We start from the raw sequence: 25,270 nt of genomic DNA on the forward strand, positions 1-25,270 counted from the left end.
TAGCTTTCATAAAGAAACAATAAAAAAAAATTAAAGGAGCCAGGCATGGTGGCGCATGCCTTTAATCCGAGCACTCGGGAGGCAGAAGTAGGAGGATTGTTGTGAGGTCGTGGTCAGCTTACGGCTACATACTGACTTCCAGGTCAGCCTGGACTAGAGGGAAACCATACCTCAAAAAACCAAAAGAACAACAACAACAAAAAAAAATTAAAGGAATCACAGTTGTTATAAATATTCACAAACCCTAATAAACTTAATGTTCTAATTTTTTAAATCACCTATAAAAACCGAACATTTCAAAATTCAAATACAAAAGTACAATAATTTAAGTACATTTGACAAACATAGACAAATGCTATAAATAAAAGGTTATCTTGTGCTCTACCTAGAAAGTACTAAGCACACAATTATTCACAAACATAATTTGATACAAAACTTGGGAGGCTGAGGCAAGAGGATTGCAGCATTCAAGACCATCCTTGATCATATACCAAGTTCCAGGCCAGCCTGCACTAGGGAGGGACAGCCTGCCTCAACCTCCCACCCCCCCACACACACACACAGTGCATTAGCAGAAATTTATGACAAATACAATTCCATCTCTAGAAAATTTTCACAAAGGAGAATATTTTTTTGCCAATTAAGTCAGCAGGTAGGAATGTTTACTGAAGAAGAGGAAATTCATATCTTTCTTGTCCAGAGAGAATTTGAGCAGGATTTCTAGACACAAATGAATAAAAATACAACCAAGGGCACTCTAGCCTCTTCAACCCATCACATCAATTTTTCTCTCAATGCAGAAATGTCTTGGTTCATGTATGTCTTTGTGTTCACTCATCATGATGTATGTTGAGAAATATAACATACTGCAAGCATGCACTCAGCAGTATCAGTTACAACTTCAACATACACACTACAAATTAACATAATTAGGTAGGGTGCTGGTCCTACAGCTTGAAGGCCCTCTCCTATTGAGTACCACTGATACAATTTTCATACTATTCCAAATGATAACTCAAAAATATAGAATAGCTAAATGAGTGAATTTTTGCCTTCAATTAAAATAGACTACATTAATTCCTTTGCTTCCACTTAAATTGCTTAGTAGTTTCTTATAAATTATCGAATTACTTTAAAAAAATTAGTCTTGTAACAATCCAGCCAGTTCCCATCTCTAACCCTACAGAAGGACAAATTGAGATAAAAATCACACAACTGTGTAAAGACATAAGCATTCTGGTCTGTTCTCTCTTCCATTCCCCATAGGCACTCTCACACACTCACCTCAGCAGATAGGAGAAAATAGAAACCACTTGTATGTATTCAAACACTGCAAATCAATATGCTATACAGGTATGTTCTGTTTTATACTACAGATGACAGAGATAAGGAAGGAGATCCAGGAACCCATCCATACAATAAGAAAAGATAATCTTTCATTGAGATAAACATTAAAAAGTCAGTGATACTGTACCAAATTGAAACTGATGTTTCAAAATTAGTGATACACATTTTTCAACATCCACCTTGACAGCACTATGACCTAAGTACAAACTAAGTCTGAGAAGAGGGGTCTGAAGAGATTGCTCAGTGGTTAAAGGCACGTGTTTACAAAGCCTGACAGCCTGGGTTCAATTCCCTAGTTCCCACATAAAGCCAGATGCACAAATAGTACATGCATCTGGAGTTCATTTGTAGTGGCAAGAGGTCCTGGGGTGCCCATATTCTCCCTCCTTCCTTCTCCCTCCCCTCAACTCTCTCTGCTTGCAAGTAAATAAATTTTAAAACAAACATAATAAAGGCAAGAGATAGTATGCCTCTAAAGTTTGGAACTGTGATAACTGGAAAACACAAACCTGCAATGTAGTACAGAACCTCAGCCCCACAGACAGCAAAGCACTGTTTGTTACTGTTCCCAGTAAAGTACAAGGGTAACTTTGGAAACAGAATTGTCTCAAACTCCAGGAACCAGTTTTGTATGAAATGGAAGAAGACTGATTAACAGTCCCTGAAATATTTAATGTTTTATGACTGTTAAATGACTAATTTCTCTTTTAACTAAAGATTTAATGTGAATACATGTATATAAGGTAGGGTTTTTTTTATTTTTTTCATTCTGTCAGAGACATTCAGTTAAAATAAAGAAAACAGACAGAATAAGCCTCAACGACTCAGGAAGCTCTATTCCTGCGTTCAACCAGTCCCTCACCCCCGTACACCCACAGGACCCCGAGCAAGGCAGACTATCCCTCAGATCCCCAACCACAGCCTCATGCCCTGCTTAGACCACAGTATACACCAACCACCTGCAACCTCCCCACAGTAAGGCAAATAGGCCACTCAACACAAGCCCCAGTTAAGATGCTGTTGCTGCATTTTCAGCAAGGCAAAGAGATTATCTTCAGATTGGCAAACTCCAACTCAAAACAAATAACAAAAGAAACCAAGGTAAAATCTCCCCACCAAGAATGCCTAGTCCCATAGTGGAAGCCTCCAATGAAAACTAATTGGAGGAATCTCCAAAGGATCCCAAAATGCAATTATGATAAGCATATTCAACAAACTTTAATGAGGCCATGAACAAACAGCTGAATGAAGTGGAGGAGAATCAACAAAAAGAACTCAATAGACAGTGGAATAACCTAAATGAGGACATGATCAAATGCAGAAATAAATTCTAAGACACAGTAACAAATTCAAACCAAAAATGAAAATGGAATTCAATAAAGAGATATAGACATGGAAGAAAACCATAATAAATACCAAAATGAAGTGACACAATTAACCCCCCCCAAAATAAAAACTTATCAACAGAGTTTATATGGAAGAGAAACTATCAAAACTCAAGAACAACACAGAGGAAATCGATTAGGAGGCCAAAATCAACAACAAGTTCAAAAACACATACAAACAGAACATTAGGAAAATCCAGGATACCTTATATAGACCAAACATTTAAATCATGAGCATACAAGAAGGGGAAAACCTACAGGTCAGAGGCATAGAGAACATATTTAATAAAATTACAGAAGAAAAATTTCAGAATCTTACAAAGGGAGGCCCATCCAGATATAAGAGACACACAGAACATCAAATAGGACCACAGAAGAAATTTCCCACACCACCTTACAGCTAAGACACTAAACCCAAAAAACAGAGTACTGAAAGCTACAAGCGAAAACAGCTCATCATTTAAAAGGTACTGAATTACTTCTGGATTTTTTTAAATTATTTATTTATGTATTTGCAAAGAAAGAGATAGACAGACAGAAACTGGGCATGCCAGAGACTCTAGCCATTGCAAACAAACTCCAGATTCATGTGCCACTTTGTGCATCTGGCTTTATGTGGAAACTAGGGAACCAAACCCTGGTTGTTAGGCTTTACAAGCAAGTGCCTTAACCACTAAGCCATATCTCCAGCGCACTCTGACTTTTCATTGAAAACTCTAAAATCCAAAAGGGTTTGGAATGGAGTATTTCAAATGTTGGAAGACCACAGCTGCCAACCTACACTATTATACCCAACAAAATTATCCCTCACAGTAGGTGAAAGACTTTAAATGATAAAAAGATGGCTTTATGGATATATAAGCAACATACCAGCCCTACAGAGAATACTGGATGGAATACTTCTCACTGAACAGAAGAAACATAGTCAAGAGGCTTCAGGAGAAAAAAAAATTAGTCAAAACAAACTGAGAAAGAAATCCAGAAAACAGTACCATTTGCAATAGCCACACAAAAATTAAGTATCATGGAATATCCCTAGCCAAGGAAGCAAAACTTCTACAATGAAAACATTAGAACACTGAAGAAAGAAATTGAGCAAGATCAGAGAGAATGGAAATATCTCCTATGTTCATGGATTAGAAGAACATCATGAAAATGGCCAATGCTATATACAGGTTTAACAATATTCCAATCAAGCTTCTAGTATCATTCTTCACAGAATTAGAAAAGAAAATAGTCTCAAAATTTACATGGGAGAACAAAAAGCCTGTCAGGTATGATGGTGCACACCTTTAATGCTAGCACTCAGGAGGTAGAGGTAGGAGTATCGTTGAGATTTCAAGGCCAACCTGAGACTACACAGTGAATTCCAGGTCAGCCTGGGCTACAGCAAGACCCTACCTCAGAAAAAAAAAAAAAAAAAGAACAAAAAGCCTAGGCTAGCCAAAAGTGCCCTCAAAAAAAAAGAATCCTTCTGGTTGGTATCACCATACCTAATTTCAAGATATATGACAGAACCATAGTAATAAAAGCATGGTACTGGCACAAAAACAGACTCATAAATCAATGAAATAGAAGACTCAGATATAAGTTCTAGGAACTATAGCCACTTGATATTTGCACTCTGGAGAAAAGACAGCATTTTCAACGAACAGTGCTGGAGAAACTAGATAATTACATGTGAAAGAATTTATCTAGACACTCTTCTCTTACTCAAAACTCAAACTTCAAATGGATCAAAGAACTCAATATAAGACCCAAGACTGTGAAACAACATGAGAAAACAGTAGGGAGAACACTCTAAGGCCTATGAAAAGACTTTCTGAGTAAGACCCCAGTAGCCTACAGAATATGACAAACATGGGATCTCATGAAACTAAAAAGTTAGTTTTTAGCCAGACAAACCATCAACAGAGTCTATCAACACTGTCATAGTATCAATCTTTTTAGGAGAAAAGGTGATAAAACCACAGAACCATGATGTGTAAATTCATCCCACTGGCTAACATCTGTGCATTATATATGCTATGACATTAAAAGACAAGACAAGAGCCAGGCATGGTGGCACTCGCCTTTAATCCCAGCACTTGGGAAACAGAGATAGGAGGATCCCCATGAGTTTGAGGCTACTGTGAGACTACATAGTGAATTCCAGGTCAGCCTGAGGCTAGAGAGAGACCCTACCTCAAAAACCAGCAAAAAAAAAAAAAAAGAAGAAGAAGAAGAAAGAAAGAAAGACAAGACAGGAGAGAGAAGTACTAGAGATACCACCAACTACAGAGTACTTGGATAGCATATGTAAGGCCCTAAGTTCCATCCCCAACACTACAAAAAAAAGGGAGATGAACAAAAAAAAAAAAAAAAAAAAAAAGGAAGGAAAAAATAGGGAGTAAACACTGAAACAAATCAGAAACTTTCCCACTTAAATTACTTATCCTCTTCAAAATTGTCTTATCCATAAAGGAAAATAATATAAGCTCCATCAAAACATTCTTTAAAATGCTATTAAACTGCAATCAGCTTCTATAAAACACTAGATAATCTTAAGGCACTGTTGCAGTCTGATGGCATGAGCAGAGGGTGAACATCACCCCCTGGCCACCATAAGGTGGACAATAGCAGCAGGGGAGTGTGCCAAACACTAACAAGGGGAAATTGGCTATAATAGCCATAACCCTACCCCCAGCAATATACTGCCTCCAGGAGTCTTTAATTTCCAATTGCTATCAGCTAGGGAACCTAGCGTCCAGAACACCTAAGTTTATAGGGGACACCTGGCTCAAACCACCACAGGCACACAATTTCTTTTACTTGATATTTAGGAACTAAAAGGCACATAACTAAAAGCTCTCTTTGAGTGGACTTATGAAGAGATCCTTTCATCTTATTCAGAAAATACCATGATTAGCCAGGCGTGGTGACACATCCTTTAATCCCAGCACCTGGGAGGCAAAGATCGGTGGATGACAGTGAGTCCAAGGCCACCCTGAGACTACACAGTAAATTACAGTTCCACCTGGGCTAGAATAAAACTCTACCTCGAAAAACCAAAAAAATATAAAATACCAAGATTCAATTAAGATTTATACCTGTAAAAGGTGATTTCACTATCAATTGAGAAATCATCTTTTCCTTGTTTTATGTGTTCAGAATACTTATTCCAGTTTTATTTATATCCATGTAACAGTAAGGTCAACAATAATGAAAAAACTAAATAAAATAGAATCTATTTATACAATAAAAATTCATGGTAGCTGTGGTGGTTTAAACATAAGGCTCCACAGACTAACATGGACCTTGTAACTTTCCAGCAGTGAGGAAGAGGTGTCACTGGGGGCAGACCTCTGAGTCCTAAGGTATACTGGGGGGGGTGGTACTCTGAGTCCCGCCAGAAGGTGTGACAAGAACAGTTTGAGCTCTGGTGGTTTTGTGGTGCTGGCATCTGGTGGTGTCTCTCTGGTTGGATCTATGGAAGTGAACCAGCTTCTTCTGCCACTGATGGTGTTCTCCTGGAACTTGTAAGCCTCAAACAAACCCTTTTTCCCATAAGCTATTTCTGGTTGGGTGTTTGTCCCTATGGTGAGAAGCTGACTGCAAGAGTAGTATTAAAACTAGTTTTTTTCAGCCAGGTGTGAATGGTGCACACCTTTAATCTCAGCACTTGGGAGGCAGAGGTAGGAAGATTGCTGTGAGTTCAAGGCCACCCTGAGACTATATAGTGAATTCCAGGTCAGCCTGAGCTAGTGAGACCCCACCTCAAAAAAAAAATAAAAATAAAAACTATTTAAGTTTGATAATCTTGCAAGGATACTCATAGGGAAAATGTAGACAACTGAAAAAACTATGATTTCAAATATGTTCAGGAATCTTATGAGAATGTTATATGGAACAATCTGCTTCTTCATTTTCTTAATATTCATTCTGTACATATATCTAAAGAATCACAACATTTAAAAGTATTAACTTCGTGGTAAGAATATAGAAGGACAATGAAAAACCACCTCCGTAAATAACAATGCTCTTAAAACTTACATAATAAAACAAATACTGGGGCTGGAGAGATGGCTTAGCAGTTAAGTGCTTGCCTGTAAAACCTAAGGACCCCGGTTCGAGGCTCAATTCCCCAGGACCCACATTAGCCAGATGCATAAGAGGGCGCACACATCTGGAGTTTGTTTGCAGTGGCTGGAGGTCCTGATGTGCCCATTCTCTCTATCTGCCTCTTTGTTTCTCTCTCTGTCCTTCTCAAATAAATAAATAAAAAATAAACAAAAAAAAATTTTTTAACTTTAAAAAGAAAAACAAATACTGTAGTCCCACCATCCACCAGTGATATACTTGAAGACCCCTGGTGGATCCTGAAACTACATAACACTGAATCTCATTTTTACTGGTTTTTAATTCATATAGATACCTATGATAAAGTTTAATATACAACTTTGGCACAGACGTGATTGACAACAATAATAAAACGGATCAGTTACAGCAGTAGACTAGTAAAAGTTACTTGAAATTTGTAAGTTGCTTATTTCTGAAATTTTCTATTTGGTATTTTCAGAGTACAGTCACCTTCTAATGGAAAGCAAAGGAGCAACTACTGTAATAGACTTGCAGTTATTTTGAGTCCCAGTGAACTCTGCTACCCACTGGCTAAAACAGCACAATTTCAGAAGAGGCCTGTGCTGTGTGAATTACAAAGGCAGCCTACTGATGTCTGCTGCTTGGGTACACTTCTTATGGTCTGATCAACAAAGTGGTAAAAAACTGAAACAAAGAAGTCCTCCACTTCTTCTGGAAGGCTGAAAAAGATCACACTGGCATAGCACTCAACTAGAAAGAAAGCATAGCAGCAAAATACACATTGGCAACAGCATCAGGACTGTCACAGAAAATACATTGGCAACAGCATCAGGACTGTCACAGAAAATAATTTAAGAAAGGTGGCCACGTGCAAAGAAACTCAACCCCCCCATTCAAAAATGCTAACAGTGCATGCTCAAATATGGATGACTCTATTAACATCAGGTATGGTGATACCTCCATCCTTATATTTGTTGCTCAAAATTATTTTGGATATTCGAGGAATTTTGTGCTTCCAAACGAATTTTAGGATTGTTTTTTCTATTTCCATGAAGAATTCTATTGGATTTTTGATGGGGATTGCATTAAATGTGTAGATTGCTTTCAGTACAACTGACATTTTCACAATATTCTTCTGATCCAAGAACAAGGGATGTCTTTGCATTTCCTAGTGTCTTCTAGAATTTCTCACTTGAATGTTTTAAAGTTTTCATTGTAGAGATCTTTCACTTCCTTGGTTAGGTTTATTCCAAGGTACTTTTTTTAATGCAATTGTGAAAGGGAGTGATTCTCTGATTTCATCCTCTGTGTATTTGTTGTTAGCATACAGGAAGGCTAGTGATTTCTGTGTGTTTATTTTGTATCCTGCTACATAGCTATAGGTGTTTATCAGCTCTGACAGCTTGCTGGTAGAGTCCTTAGGGTCCTTTATGTATAGAATGATGCCATCTACAAATAATGATAATTTGGTCTCCTCCTTTCCAATGTATATCCCTTTTATGTGTCTTCTGCCTTATTGCTATGATATATTAAATTTTTAAAAAGCATGTCACAGAAAATTATGTATATAGTTTCATCTATTTGAAACGTCCAAAAGAGAGGAAGCCAGAGACAGAAAGTAGATGCTCAATGATAGAAATTGGTAGTGGCCAGGAGCTGAAAGAGCAAAGCAGGAATGGGGAAGTCTATTAATGTATACAGGGTGGTTTATAGTTTACAGAATGTGGAAAATATTATAAACCGTTGTCATGGTACATGATTCTTCTACAAGTATATTACAAACCACAGAACTACAAGTAGGTAATTTTACAGTCTCTGAAATGTATTTCAGTAAAGCTGTAATGCTTCATGGGCAGAACAGAAACACAGAGCCTTGCCATCATCACAGGAAGTTCTATCAGAACAGTGCCAGAGCACTGAGTGGCAAACAAACAAAGCTAATAAGTGAGAAGAATCTGGCAACTTAGATCACCCTCTCCCAGTGAAACAATGTTCATAATATAATGACTAGTGGTAGTTTGGGTCCATAACAAGAGCAGCCAAGGACCAGTAGACAATACAGGAGCAGGAGTCATCATCTTGTTCTCCTGTACACACCATCAGTGAAAGAAAAGGAAAAGAAACAAAACTTGCCATGCTTGCTAAAACTTCCAAAGTATAGAGGTCACAGTATCTTCCTGTCATAACACCAACCTGGAAATCTACCTCCGAGGCTGTCCTACTTCTTCAAAGAAGATAACAGATTTCTAATTTGCACTCAAAACAACAAAGAACTGAGCAAAGTAAGGAAACAAATTTGGTGCTATTATTTTCACAACTATGTGAAGACAACATGACACAGCTTAATAAAATTAATTTGTTATCACTTAAACTAAAATGTTTATGATGATTCACTCATAGCTTCCGATAATGACGCTTCTGAAAGGTCAGACTTGAGCCATGGTTCTCATTTTGCTGTAAATCTTTGCTTTATACTGCCATCAAGTGGCTATATTACATAAGGCAGTTTACAAACAGTTTCACACTGTAGTATTTTAAGCCATGACATTCTTATACCAAAAGTCTAAATACACAATGCTTTAGGCATCAGTTCAATTCTAACCCATCAGTTCAATTCTACTTCCGTTGTCTCAAGGACAACTCTCTAAGGAATTCATTTCATTAGAACTTATAACAAAAGCTATGTGACTTCAGGCAAGATTGAGTGCTTTTTGGCTCAGCCTCACTACTTATATCCACAATGTGGAGAACATTACAACCTAAATATAAAAATGAGTGACTACGTCAAGGCAACATAAATGTAAAATGAGTACAACAGTGCTGAGCACACTGTAAGTGCTCAATAAATGCTAACTACCAGATGAAGATTCGCCCAGTACAATACAAGCATCAAAGGAAAAGTTGATACGCTATTCTCAATGTGAGGTCTACTTTCAAATGGATAGCCATCTGGAAAAAGAAGCTTTAGGAAAAGGCAGAGACCATGTTTAGTTCTGAGAGGAACTACAGAAAAAGTAGAAAATCTCTTTATTCACAATTACTCCTGATGCTAATTCAATTTGGGATGCCTATGTATGAATGTGCCAGAAAAACTTCTTATACAAATATAATACCAACTCAAACAATCTTATACCAGCAGAGCTCATATTTCCTTTATAAGCTTTAACAAACAATTTTATAAGACAAATTATCTAAAAATGTCTAAAATACCTAATTTTTCAAGATCTCATGCTGGTAGAAATTCAAGCTCAGTGGATAAAGCAGTTTGGATCCCTAGGATCCACATAAAAAGAGAGATGTTGTAGCATGAGTATCTGTAATCTTAGTGCATATACCTATGTCAAGAATGAAGGCAGAGATGGAAGAATCACCTAAAAGTTCAAGGGCTAGGTACCCTGCCAAATGCAATGAATGCAACTCAATGAGCAACAGAAGATCTTGCCTCAAAATAAGGAGGAAGGTAAGGCCTACATATGAAGCTCTCCTTTGATCTACACATAAGTGCCATGGTACACATGTGGCCCACACTCACCAACACACAGACTCAAACCCACATACAACCATACACATACACCAAAAACAAGAAAAATGTACTTCAAAAGAAATAAAGGCAGCCAATTTACATATTTGCTTATGGCTGAACAAATACATCTCCTATCTCCCCACTACTTTCTCTACCCACTGTGGGCCCGAGTGTCTCTAGCTTTGTTTCTTGTTCTGATTCCATTCCAGATTCCCTTTTCTGGCCTAACACACTATTCATAAAATATTTCCATCTATGCACCTGATAGAAACTGGCCTCTGGCTTTGAAAGTGTATTCTGAGGCTATTTCCATTCAGGTTATAGGACTTAGACTCACAATGGAAACAAACCTCTGAACCTGTCTGGAAAAGATCTTCTAGATTAGGTTAACTGAGGTGGGGAAGACTTACCCTCACTGTGGGTGGCACCATTCCAAGGGCTGGGGTCACAGACGGAATAAAAGCAGCAAGCTGAGCTGAGCATGAGGATTCATCACCCACTCTCTGCTTCCTGGCTCCTGACTCAACTGTGACCAACCAGCTCTGCTTCAGGCTCCTTCTATCAAAATGGACTGTTACTTCAAACTAGAAGCCAAAATAAGCCCTTCCTCTCTTACTTTACTTGTCAGGGATTTTGTCACAGCAAGAGAAAATTAACAAGTTGTATATGGAGCTTCACTTAGGTCAATTTTAGGTAGCTTCCCAGTATCCTAGAGGTGCTCCCAACAAATGAAGCTAAATGTGCCTCACAAGTTCTATTTCTTTTTTTCCCAATGTTTCTCTCACCTACCTATATTTGTCTAAATTCACATCTAATCCCTGAACTATTAGAATACAGCAATGCTTACCCATTTCCAAATAGGAAAGATAATGTTAGCCAAGAAAGAATCTGGGGGAAACACAGTTAAATCTTAAACTTTAATCTCTTAAAACGGGGGCAGAAACTAGTTGTAAACAGGGTTAAAGGGGTCCAGGCTTGGCCACCACACAGTCCACACAGAATGCAGAGCAGTACCATGCTGCACATTTTAGTGCCATCAGTGAACTGAAATACTGTCCACTGGCTGGTTAGGCATTAGTTTACTGGCTACTGGACTGTGACACAAATAACCTTATGATTGTCTCTCCAGTTGTGTACCTGAATTCAGATTCCTGCTTCGATCTTCAGGTCTAAAGTAAAGTGGCCTGAACAAAAAGAGCAACAAGAAAGGACAAGACTCATATCTCCCACTAAAAAAGCAACCATAATAAATCATAAATATTTATATATAATTTTTGCAATGCAGTTAGCCTAACTGAAGGTGAGTAACCCATCAGTTCAAAAGATTTGCATTTTGGGAACTAGAAAAAAACTTTAAATTTTCAAATGTCTATGACTCAAAGCAATTTTCAGTGTGTTAGGAGGCCAGTGAATTAAAGAGGAATGTACTTACATCACTTGAAGAGACTGTTCCTGTTTCAACAGCAACACCGCTACCACGCAGTTTCTATTACAAAATAAATGACTTATTACTTAGTTTTGCTTTTAATTTTATCCTAATGTATCAGCTACAAAAGGGAGGTAGGTGAGTTTTATTAATTATTTTCCCTAATCCAACCTTACAAAAATCATGAGGATGATATAAAATATTGTAATTATCATTGTTGTCTACTAGACCTTAATAGACCACTAAAAATGAAGCAATAATCTGAATGCTAAACAAGATATATTTCCCAAGTAAAACAACAAAACTTTCTGTCTCAACATTTACTAACTGCCTTACACTGCACTGTCGGCATCAGATTCTCTAGCAAAGCTTATGGAATAGATGCTTAATGGCAAGAAGATATAATCTGAGACTTCAAATTAGATGACACAAAGCAATGCTAGCAAGTCATTTCAAGACTCAACATCTCAAATGCAGAAATGATCAAAGAAAATGTAAGACAGCAGGTCAAGACTAAAAGTGTGAAAGAAAACTGATCAGGAATGTCCGAAAGAAAATGTTTATTCCTAAGGACAAAGTCTCAGGCACTTAACAGATAATGTTTGACATAGATATATATCAAAACTTGCCATTATAACACAGAAGAGCAAAATAGGAAAATGTGACTACAATTTGGAGGTTTGAGAGCTTATTTTTTACTACAATAGGAAATTATGGACTGTTTCATGGGGGGAGGGGCAAATAATTTACGCATATAGCACAGTTACAGACATTTAAGCAAGGTAGCATATAAAATCCCAAATAATCCTACCTTATTTTCTTTAAGCAAGAAATCTAAATTTTAATCCTGATGAAAGGGTATGGAAGAATTTTCTTCCCACAGCAAGAAATAAAGTATGATCAGAACCAGTGCAGAAGTAACACTCAGTCCCTGAGAAGCAAAGACAGATTGTGCCTGGTACCCTCAGGAGACACCCAATAGCAAAAAGACTTGCAAAGCAGTAAAGCCACATCTGAAAGCCAAAGACTGTGACAGAAAGAATGTACTAGAAAGAGAAAGAGAAAGGCTTAAAGAACATTTAACATTAAGAAACTCAATGCTAATGAAAACTATGCTAGTATTTGAAATGTTTTCTCCACTAGTAAGGACAGAATTATCTTCCCCTATTTACTGGACATGGTTATAAGCATATAAGCATTAGATGGATGCCAATCATTTCAGGAGTGACAGTTCATTTCTGAGGCACAGTGTAAAGAATACCATTATTAGCAAATGTCTAAGGTGAAACTGAAACACAGGAAATAGGAAACTACAGTAGCATGCTCTCTTCCATACCTGTTTTCACTTTATGAATTCAGCTACAATTGAGCCTCACCAGAAAGCTACATAAAAGCAGAATATATCTCATTTAAAAGGATAATTTCAGGGCTGGATGGATGACTTAGCAGTTAAGGCATTTGCCTGCAAAGGCAAATGACCCAGGTTCAGTTCCCCAGGACCCATGTTGGCCAGATGCACAAGGTGGCACATGCATCTGGAGTTTCTTTGCAGTGGCTGAAGGTCCTGGACTGCCCATATTCTTTCTCTCTCTTCCTCGCTCCCCCCTCCTTTCTGTCAAATAAATAAATAAATAAATATAAAACATTTTTAAAAGGATAACTTCAAAATAGAAAAAAATGGGAATGTTGTCTATTTAGCTATGCATTCTGATTCCACATGTGTTTAGAAACTTAAAATTTCATTGTTACACATCAACTTTTTCATTTTTTAAAGAATGAATGAGGGCTGGACAGATAGATGGCTTAGCAGTTAACCTCGGTTCAACTCCCCAGGAGGCACATAATTCAGATGCTCAAGGTGGCATGCATCTAGAATTTGTTTGCAGTGACTGGAGGCCCTGGTGTTCCCATTCCCTTCCCCCCCACCCCCAACCCCCGTGTGTGTGTGTGTGTGTGTGTGTGTGTGTGTGTGTGTGTGTGTGTGTGTCTGCCTCTCTCTCTCACTCTCTCAAATAATTAATAAAAATTTAAATATTTAGTGAGCTTTATTTGAAATTCTAGAATCAGGCAGTAATTTATTACTTAAAACAAAGTGAGTATTCTAAAGGACTAGGTACAGGAGACTTGTTTTATACACCAAAAGGGTCTTAAGAAAAAAGAAAAGCTGGATTTGATAATCTCTTTACCTTTTTTTTTTTTTTTCAGATGCTTCCCATGTTTTAAATAACTCATCTACAAATTGAAGTTCATAAAAATACTTTGAAAAAATAATTCTACAAAAGGGTTAAAAGTGATACTGACATTTAAAAGATTTAATTTCATTCAAAGTAATGTAAAATATATCTACCCAAAAACAAAAAGAAAATAAGCTTCAAAAGAAAGGCAACAGCATAAAAAAGTAAATCTAAGCAAAACATGATGGTAGTTCTCATGCCTCAAATTAATATCTATCAATAATAGGTTCACCTAAATTCCAAGTTTCCAAAATGTATTTCAAATAGACAATTACTTAAAACCTAAAGGTGACAGTATAGTAATTATGAATGTTGCTGTGACATTACAAACTCTCCTGGTTTAATTCCTCTATGACCCCCACCATCACACACGCTCTTCTCCTTGTTCTTCCCAGAATATTCTTCCCCAATCCACCTTAATTTCTCTGCTCTTTTAAGCATTATTCCTAGTAAACCTCCATCTTACCACCTAATATTAACCAAAAGCTTAAAAGGCTTGCCCAGAGACACCTGGAAGCCTGGTATGAACTCTTGGCCAAGACAAGGACAAGCAGATTGACTAGTGGTCTGTAATGTGTTTTCTGTAGTTTGAAACTACTCTAGAAGTACCCAACACTAGTTTCTTTATTGGTACAACTAGTGAAACAGCTCAGCCTAGTTAAGTGATCAAAAGGGCATAAAGACCTCACTATAAACTTTCAGATATCTTGCCCCCAAACCAAGATATCTTGCACAAATTTTGGTAGTTCAAATCCTGAGGCAGAGGTAAGGGCTGCACCCGTAAGTCTCTCACACCACAGCTTGCCACACGTGTTCTCCAAGTGTATGAGTTCTTTTCCTGTATCCAGAGCTTTATGTGAGCACATGCGCGCAGCTTCTTTCAGTTCTCCAAGCTGTGCAATCCTGGCAGCCACCTATAAAGAAGATATTCCCTGACCACTGAAAAGCAAGAGTAGGAAGCCTCAAATGGCAGAAAAGACAGAAAAGGTTTGAATGGAAGCCAGTCAAAGAAACAGAAATGAAGCATGCTACCATACCCAAGAGTGGTTTGGCTTACTTATCAAATTCAAAATGGCATTATTTTAATAAAACACTTTCTGTAATTCAACATATTTACCATAAGTATCTTAGCAGAATAAGTTACAAAGAAATTTATGTTACCTGTGAACTCAGCTGAGTTTTTATCCAATTGAAATAGTAATTTAAGTCACTGCCTTCCATCAATTCTTTCCCCCAAGCTGCTAACTTTGCAATAATTCTTGCAGCCTGAAAACAAATAATAAATATATCTTAATACCATAGTAATTCTCAAAATCACATCAAATACCTTAAATGATAAGACTTTTCACCAGCCTGCTGTATGATTTTCATAGTACTCAATTCCTACAAAAAATAGTGTATAATACCTTTTTAACTCAAGACAATGTTCCAACTATATTTTAAAATATTTCCATTAAAGTGAACAAGAATTATTTGTGCTTTAAGAATGTCACGACATTCCCTGGATTGCTTTGCACTTCAATAGTGGCACACACCTATAATCCCAATACTCAAGCATTGGAAAGGCTGAAGCAAAAGGATTATGAGTTTCAGACCTGAGCTACATAATAAGAACATGTCTCAAGAGAAATAAAAAGACTAGGTTCATTTTAAGACCAGCAAAATGCTTTAGATCACTGACTTAGAAGTCTTCCTATAGGAAACTTAGGGGTTGAAATGGTATCGGCAGTGCATGCCAAGTAAACAGGAGAAAACAAAGAACAAGACAATAGCATGTCTACTGCTGCACGAGCTCTATCAACACAGGGCAGCCCAACAACAGTCTGCCCCTCACAGTTTAAAGTTTCACCAAAGGTGGCTTTCTGGGTACAAGCACTTGCTATACAAGCATGAGGACCTGAGTTCAATCCCTAGCACTCATATAAAAAAAAAAAATCTAAGCATGGCCAGATACATCTGTAACCCCAGCCCTGATGGAGGCAGAGACAGGTAGAACACTGGGGTTTCCTGGTCAGATAATCTAACTGAAAAATGGCATAGCCAAGTTGAGTAAGAGACACTGTCTCAGAAATAAAATGGAATGGCTGGAGGGATGGCCTAGCAGTTAAGGCATTTGCCTGCAAAGCCAGAGGACCCAGGTTCAGTTCCCCAGGACCCACATTAGCCAGATGCATCAGGGGGCACACCGTGTCTGGAGTTTGTTTGAAGTGGCTGGAGGCCCTGGGGCACCCATTCATATTCTTTCTCTCTCTCCCCCTTCTTTCTCTGTCAAATAAATAAATAAACAAAATTACATATATACATATATATGTATATATATACTTTAAAAAAAATAAATAAATAAAATGGAAGTGAGAAAGGACACCCAATGTCTTTCTCTGGGCTCCACATGCATGGACAAGAACACATGCATCTGCACACATATATGTACCTCATTTACTACACACATAAACAAAAAAATAAATCTTAGATCAAAAGTTAATTTAGAGACTGGAAACATTAGCTCCATTGGCACAGTGTTTGCCTAGCATGCCTGAAGCCCTGGGTCTGATCCTCAGCACTCTATAAATTGGGCATGGTGATGCATGCCTACAATATGTGCTGAGTCAGAATGTAGGAAACCATCCTTCTCAGCTACATAGTAACTTTAAGTACAGCCTGAGCTATATGAGACCCTGTTTCAAAAACAGAAAAAAGAAAAAGGAAGGAAGGAGTGAGTGAGTTAATTTGGGGACAGGACTTAGAATGATCTCAGTGATAGAGCATTTGCCTAACATGTGCAACAGCTTGGGTTCAATACTAAGAAAGGTAACAACAAAAGGTTAATTTAGATATGGCTGCACATTTGACAATAAACCCTGCCAAAACTGCATCTAAGTCAATTTTATAACTCTAGGAAGACATTTACACTAATCATTCAGACAGTAATAACAAGGCACTATAATTTGAAAGGATATATATAATGGTTTTTACAAAGTAATTCACAAAAAATTGCAGCCTATTTCATCCTTTTGCATTTCCCTTTTATGCATTTTATAACATATACAGAATATGAGTAGACAAGTATAAAAATATGAATACATAGAGAAAAAGAAGTAAAGAGAAACACTTGTAAAAAAATATTTCAATGCCAGGCATGGTGGCACACACCTTTAATCCCAGCACTCAGGAGGCAGAGGTAAGAAGATTGCTATGAGTTTGAGGCCACCCTGAGACTACATAATGAGCATAATGAATGCCAGGTCAACATAGGTTAGAGCAAGACCCTACCGTGAAAAATCAAAAAAAGAGAAAATTTTTCACTGACAGTGGCCCTTGACTTAAAGAAATTAAAGCAATTTACTAAGGCCACCTGTAGCCCATTCTACACTGGAAATAGAGAAGGCTTGTTTGTATAAAGGTTTATTTCCTCAACATTTTCTTCTTCAGTGTTGAGAATTCCAGACATACCCCTTCAAGTTAAGTTTAAAACTAGTGTGTTTATGATCTCAAAAAATTATTTACTTATACAATGAAACACAGTATCATTTTCAAAGCAAATTTAATTTCTACATAGTAAAATGTGGTCTATCTTGCTACAGATTATCTCAAACTGTTTGCACATATAAACTAATTGTGTACTTTGATGTAATAAACTCATTATCCACTAATCTTCAAAACTTGGTAACTGTATCAGAGCAACACTATCTCCTCCTTCCACTTGCCAATGTCCCCTCTTGACATTATTAAAGAAAGTAGTTACTCCTAGGAAACAGGGAAGTTGCCAAGTTATAAACTGCCTATGTTTGTTTCTTATCTGGGTTAGAATGTAACCTTAACTTTATAAATTAAATTTTTTAATTATCTTCTTATATCTTATATGTATGCACATATGCATGTGTATGTGTATACGCTGTGGTTTGAATGTGAAGTGTGTATGTGTTTGTGTTGTGGTTTGAATGTGAAATAGTCCCCATAGGCTTATGTGTTTGAATACTTGCCCACCCATTTTGGGAAGTTGTGGAATATTTAGGAAGTGACATCTCACTGGAAAAAGTGGATCACTGGAGATGAGGCCTGAAGTTTCATAATCCAGCCCTGTTTCCTCTCTACCTTTGGCTTCCGGGTTGCCTAGGACATAAGCATCATCTGGCACACTACTGCCACCACAGAGTCACCTGCTGCCGTGATGGATTGCATCTTCTCAAACTAGGAGGCAAAATAAACATCATCTCCCTGAAGTTGCTCCTTATTAAGTATTCCATCACAACAACAAGGAAAACAACTGATACAATATTTATAAAACAATATGATAAATTCAAAATTTACCATGTGAACAGTAAATGGATCCTGGCGATTCAACATTGGCAGAAAGTAAGGCCAAGCAGTGCTCTTGCTGCGTTTTGCATAGTCAAAGAAAATACTGACACGCTGGTGATTTTCCTAAAACAGAAAAGAACATAACAATTATATACTGGTTTCACTACTCATTTTATGTCTTGCTTGTCAGCATGTGTTCTTTTTCCATTGTATGGGTATATAATTTGTCTCTTTGTCATTAATATCATGGGGCAAGAGGGTGGGGATGGTGGAAGGAAAATACTTCATAAATTCACCTTTTAATGACTATGATTGTTCTAAATGACAAGATTTGGGACTGTATGTAATATTTCTTCTTAGTTTTCAACATTGTCTTGACACTTCTACCAACACCTAAGCATAAACACTCTAGCTGTCAAAGAAAACTGAAATGGAAAGAGAGCAGCACAGCCTAGAAAAAGGATCAGCAGGAAGGGCCTCAAATTACTAACAGACAATAAAAGAACCAGATAAATCTCAAATAGTCACAATGCAGGCAAGCATAGGAAAGCAGCTTAGCAACTCAAGATATTACCTGATTTTGGTAGTAAGACACACTTTTCCTAACAATCCACCTAACAACCTCCTGGCAACCTAGAACCCCCATCAACATCAAGGTGTGTGTAAATTCCATTTTGAACAATGAAACAACTCATTCCTCCCCTAGAAATCTTTAGGAAGATTCTCTTTGAGGTCAGTTTCTATTCGGATGTGTTACAGGACATCCAGGATTGGAAGACAAGGGTCCATCCATCCTGAAGTGCATGCCAGGAAGGAAAACAGAACTTTTGGGAAGAATTGTCTATTTACCGTTTTATGCCTACTATGGAAAGGGCCATGCAATCAAGCCTGTCAGTCGAGCCAGAGTCACCCAAACTATGCCTCAACTCATCCATAGTCCAGACCTCACAAAAAGAAGCTCAAACAGTAACCCTCCTGTTCTTGGGCAATCTAGCTCAAGAAGGTCACTGAGCCCTTGCAGCAGATTCCCCAACCTCCTCCTTTTATTGTTCCTTTGGCTTTACTTGCTAACAGTCTCTTGCTACTTTACTTTGCGTGTGTCTTTTCCAATTCTCAGAATAAAAACCTGAAGAAACCCAAACACAGACCAATAGTAACAGCTGCCTGTAGGTACCATGCCAAAAAAATATGGGACAGATAAACATTGTAAATGCAGCATATCATATAAATAGGTAGATACACAATATTTGCTATAGAAAACAGAAATTTTAATAAGCAATAAATTTTTAGATCAATATTTACATACTTTCAAATATAACAGTTTTAATATTGATCTCTGCTAATAGTTATGGGAAATAGGCTACCATTTTCTTAAGCAAAAAATCATAGTAGTCTAGAAAATTAGTTACAATAGTTATGATAATGATTTCTTTCATCCACAGACTAAAAGTCAGGTAAGCCAATAATTACTCTACTACATATTTCTAATTATTCTTATAAATACCAAATCCTAGCAAAGCTTTGTCTCATACTCACTTTGAAAAAACAAGACTGAAGTCTACAGTGTACACAAGAGATGCATCTAAAATGAAATTATTCACCTGAAACAGCGATGGACTAAGACACACATACAGGAAGAAACAAAAAGAAACCACCAGCTCCAAGAAGATGGCAGTAGACAGAGGACACTCAACATTCATCAAAGCAGAGATCCGGAGGTGCAGAGAGCTCAACACTAAAGTGGACTTATAACACACCCACCAAGGCTCTGGGAACATTGTGGAAGAGGGGCTGGAAAGATTGTAAGAGCCACGGGGTAGAAAGGAGTATCGTGAGGCATTTTCCCCCTGCCCACAGAGACTGATGCATTCACAGCCCCATAGTAAATCCCAATAACACTACTGAGGAGAATGCTCAGTGGAAGGAGATGGGAAAAGAGGGAATAAGACCTGAGGGGAATATGACCAACCCAGAACTGGTTCACAAAGTTCATAATTTAATAAAAATAAAAAATTTTTAAAGAAAAGAAAAAAGACAAGAGTTTGATGGCACATGCCTATAATCACAGCACTGGGGAGGCTGAGACAGAAGGATTTGGGGTTTGAGGCCAGCCTAAACCGCATGGCCAGACCTTGTGTCAGGACAAAGAAAAAAGGAGGAGGAGGAACCCACACCACCACAGATTGCTATTCCAAAGTTAATGCATTATGGCTTAAATTCCATTTCATGACAAGTATACTTTTTAATGTTAAATGCCATAATTCACTGACCTTATATACTAATAAATGTATATATCAAATAATATAGCATCCACCTTTACAAAATCTAAACCACAGAAGATGCTAGATAAATGATCAAACTGCATATACTAAAAGAATTTATCTTCTCAAATACAAGTGATACATTTAAAAACTAGCATACGGGCTGGAGAGATCACTTAGTGGTTAAGGCACTTCCCTACAAAGCCTAAGGGCCCAATTTTAACTCCCCAGAACCCACGTAAACCTAATGAACAGGATGATGCATGCATCTGGAGTTTGTTTGCAGTGGCAAGAGGCCCTGGCACGCTCATTCATACTCTTTCTCTCTCAATCTCTCACAAATAAATAAATTAAATATTTTAAAAAACAGACATACACTAACAAAATAAAAAAGCATTAACAAATCTAAGAAAGTAGCAATATGTTGAAAACATGACACACAAAGTTGTGAAACTCTTTATACGTGAGATCTAAACTGAATGTTGCAGACATTTCCATCACAATCATGAAAACAACTAAGGTGCACACTGGCTCTGCTATTTGATATTTTATCAGAGACACTAACCAAAACAATAATCAGACATAAAAATTTTTAAAGTGAAATTATATCTACTGACAGACTGCACCTTTATGAGTTATAAGGAAATTCAATTTTAAACTAATTCAAATAAAATAAGTCACCAACATATAAAATGAATATTCCTAGTTCCATAACTTTTACATAAACAAGTCCAAAAATAAAAAAGAAATGAAGTTTAAAACAGAAAAATAATATAAATAATTTAAGCATAAACTTAATATGCAAAAACCTTTACGTGCAAAGCATTCCTTAAGACATCAAAATGCCCTTTGTTCTTATCCTTCTTATCTTATTGTTCAACCTAAAATTTCAGTATAGTAAATGTTATTTCTCCCTAATTTCTGAATTTAAGGCAACTCAGTAAAAATTCCAACAAACTATTCCATAGATTGTGATAAACAATAGAAGAATTGCTAGGAAAAAAAACACTTTTAAACAAATAAGTTACAAAGTGAACTAGACAACATAACAAGCTCTATAATTAAAATTGGTGGTACTGGAGTTGAACACACAGGAATTCCAAATGAATTACACAGGCATCCCAAATTAAATTTATGTTTATGGAGGTTTGTGATCAGAGGCAGCACCTCTAACCACAATGGCTACGACAGACATCTTAATAAATAGGGCTGTAACAACTGAAGGGTCACGTAAAAAGCATAAAATTAAATATTTACCTCATACCACACATAAGAACCAATTCTAAGTGAATCAACTATATAAATGTAAAAAGTGAAACTATGTAAGTACTAGAAAAAAATGTGAGTTTTACAATTTATTACCTAGTCAGGTTTAATAGCACAGATCTGTATGTAATCCTACCTAAGAAGCTAAGGCAAGGCCTGCCTTGGCTACAAGATGAGTTCAAGGCCAACCCAAGCAACTTACTGAGACAATTTCAAAAGAAAAGAAAAAAATAAAATAAAAGAGTGCTATGAATATAGGTCAGTGGTAAAAAATGCTTATCTGACATGCATGAAGCCCTGGGTTCACTTCCCAGTAACACTAACACACACACACACACACACACACACACACACACACACACACACACCCCTCTTGCTTGCTTTCTATGATATAAAAGCCAGATTTCAAAAATGTTAGTCTGGGCAAGATGGTACCTGCCTATAATCCCAGCACTCAAGAAGCTGATGTAGAAGGATCATGAGTTTGAAGCCAGCTTGGGCTACATAGCTAGACTCTATCTCAAAATAAATGAATAAAAACTACCTGAGACATGGTGGCTTCCACCTAAAACCCCAATACTTGAAAAGTTAAAACAGGATTGTTATAAATGCAAAACCACAGTGAGTCCCAGCTCAGCCTAAGCTACAAAGATTGACTCTGTCTTAAAATGCAAAAAAAAAAAAAAGACACATAATGAATTTTTATGATACAAAAAGGTACATAAACAATGTCACAAGTAAGAAATCTAAATCCCTCAAGGATTTAGAATGAACTCAAAAACTAAGGAGGAAAAAAGCACCTAAACCTCACAGAAAAATAAACTTATTGAAGTCAGATAATTCAGAGGTAGATATAAAAGTATCTTTTTAAAAAGGTCCAAAGAAGTTCCACCTCTGGTCATTGCAAACAGCAGTAGGACAGCCTGACAATGACTTCTGCTAAAAATGTTGCTGGGAAACATACTTGCATACACTACCAGTGAGAACATAAGATAAAACCCTGGCCAACAGCTTAACAAAGGGATATATGTAATTGCTCTTTACCTAACAATCCAGCCTCTGAAAATGTACCATGAAGTATGCTTTCCAACAGTTCAAAAGAATAAGGTTATTCTTTGCCTTGTTATTTCTGGCTACAAAATGCTGGGACCTGATTGAGTAAACTATGGTATGTTCACTTTTAGAGCACTGGGTGGATATCAAAAGCAGAATATGGTAGACTTAAGTGAATTAACATGGAATTATTCTAACATATTGTGTTGTGAAACAAGCAAAAAACTAAAACTATATCCAGTAAATATCCTTACACAAAAGCGAGGGGTAAATAATAAAACAAGAAGCTACCTGCCTATTTTCACAAAAAGAAAAGCAGTAAAAGATAAACCAATGGAGTTCACCTCCAAGACTAAGTTGGAATGGAATACAAGGGATGAAGAGAGGTCTCTGACAATTCTTTTGAATATATGCTTCCTATATAGTTTTGGCTCTCTGCATGTCAATGTTAATACGCTCCAAAATAACAAAAGAAACAAAGGGGGGAGCTAAAGTAGGATGCAAATAAAAATCAAATGACTAACAGTATTTCATGAAAAATAATTTATCCAGTCTGAAATAAACATGAACACAGACTCTGACACACACTATCAGTATAAAGACAAAGACCTGCAAATTCTGACCTGCAGGTAAAGACTTGGGTTTCAGTCATATGTATGGATCAGCAACTCTGAGATGACTTCCTGTGTATGATGGGGATAACAAATGTGTAAAATATACTGAGGAGAAGAGAAGCTTATAATGTCACTGCCACAAAAGTTACAAATAGGATTAAAAGTCTAGAAGGACTGCTATGGTGCTGAGTGTAAAATGAACTAAAAGACATCAATAAATTAAACTTCCAGTTTACACTGGAAGGTGTATATGTCTAACAACTGAGGACATGTGTGTTTCCTATATATATGTATGTATACAGCAGCAAAGTCTGTATAGCGATTCATAGCTCCTTCACTGCAGGCACAGTCCTCTCACAACAACCACTACAACAACTAAGAAGGTCAGAACATTTCTATGTTTTTTTGTTTTTGTTTATCTTTACTGTTTCAAAGAAATAAGTGTGCAAAGAAATGGGTTCATTATCAGACAGGTCTACCTCAGCCATAATAGCAAGCCTTCCTCACATCAAAACGATTATCTTCCTATAAAGGAGATGGCCCCATACAACAGAACTATTCTTCCTAACCATTATTTCCCTAATAATGGCCAGTGTGCAGGCCAAATACTAGACCATTAATGCATTATTTTTTCTTCTGAACTGACACTAGGCTCAACTGTTTGAAAGTCTCATCTCATAAAACTCTTCCACATACCAAGCTTAGATTATAATCTGTCTAGGCCCTCTACATTCACAGGAAAAGCAGTAAACTGAAATGTTATATAACTAAAAGTTGCACATGATCATAGGCAAATCTGTCTCAAAAGGAACTAAAGCATTGCACCTAATACTGGCCTAGAACAAACAGCTCTCAAAAGCTGTTCATTATACACATGCTTAGACTATAGGTCACGGAAAAACCAAGCTGGAGCTGAACTGGAAGCTGAATTCCTCTCTGTTGACTAGCTGTCATGATGCTAGAATGAAACTATGCTGCCTGTTGTAGGAGAAAAGCCATAAACGGTCTTAACCAGCAGTGGCACTGTAAGATTTAGGGCTGGTCATCCAAGCCATGTGTACTAAATGGTACACTGGTGGCATGTCTGTTGCAGAGGAAACCAACTGCTCTCTGATTGAACTTATGGTCTTGCTCCACAAGAAAGAATTCATTCCTGGTACTGAAAGCCTAGTCAAAAGCCTATGTTGGGAAGGTCATAAGCTTTAGAGGGAAAAACTACTCTGTTTTCTGGCTAAATCGATAGATTATGACCCCAAAACTTCCTTCTAAACACTTATGTTTATGCTCATATATTAATACTACTTTCACTTTTGGTTATAGAAGCTTCTCTTTTCAGATGGTGGTGACTACAGGGGAGACTCAAAATTCACCAAAGTGCTAAGAAGAGACAGTGGTGGTGTGTTCAGCACTCAGTGAGATATCTGTATCACACCCTCCAATGATCAGGGACCTTCAGAGAAGTGGTGCAAAGAACAGAAGAGCCAAGTGAAGGAAAAACTGCTTTCCAATACTGCCTTCCAGACATAAAGTGGCTGTGGTATCCATGATCCCAGAGTGACTGACAATATCTTCACAAGACCTGCATAACGGGGGGGGGGGGGGGAGTAGAGGGGGAATTTACAGGAGGCAGAAGAGTGGGTGGTGGGAGCAGATTATGATCATGGTGTACTGCCTATATGTATGGAGGTTGTCAATAATAAGTGTTTAAGAGTTGTTCACTGATAAAGTAGGACCCATGTTATCTGTAAGTACAGAGAATATCTGGAAATCTCAAAAGATTCA

General features: G+C 37.3%; 1 protein-coding gene across 2 annotated transcripts in view; it reads right to left on the bottom strand.

Annotated features, from left to right (window-relative positions):
• Positions 1–25,270, bottom strand: part of Atp6v1h (ATPase H+ transporting V1 subunit H) — a 105,577-nt gene that overhangs the window by 63,357 nt on the left and 16,950 nt on the right. Inside the window, exons 5-7 of one of the 2 annotated variants that reach the window (XM_004653359.3) lie at positions 18,304–18,417; positions 15,157–15,261; positions 11,768–11,821 (exon numbers count right to left, since the gene is read on the bottom strand). In XM_004653359.3, the coding sequence (XP_004653416.1) occupies positions 11,768–11,821; positions 15,157–15,261; positions 18,304–18,417 (273 nt within the window). The remainder of the gene's footprint in view (positions 1–11,767; positions 11,822–15,156; positions 15,262–18,303; positions 18,418–25,270) is intronic. The other variant, XM_004653360.3, reaches the window with a different exon arrangement.

Source organism: Jaculus jaculus, chromosome 2 (assembly GCF_020740685.1).
Source record: "Jaculus jaculus isolate mJacJac1 chromosome 2, mJacJac1.mat.Y.cur, whole genome shotgun sequence".
Classification (NCBI taxonomy): Eukaryota; Metazoa; Chordata; class Mammalia; order Rodentia; family Dipodidae; genus Jaculus; species Jaculus jaculus.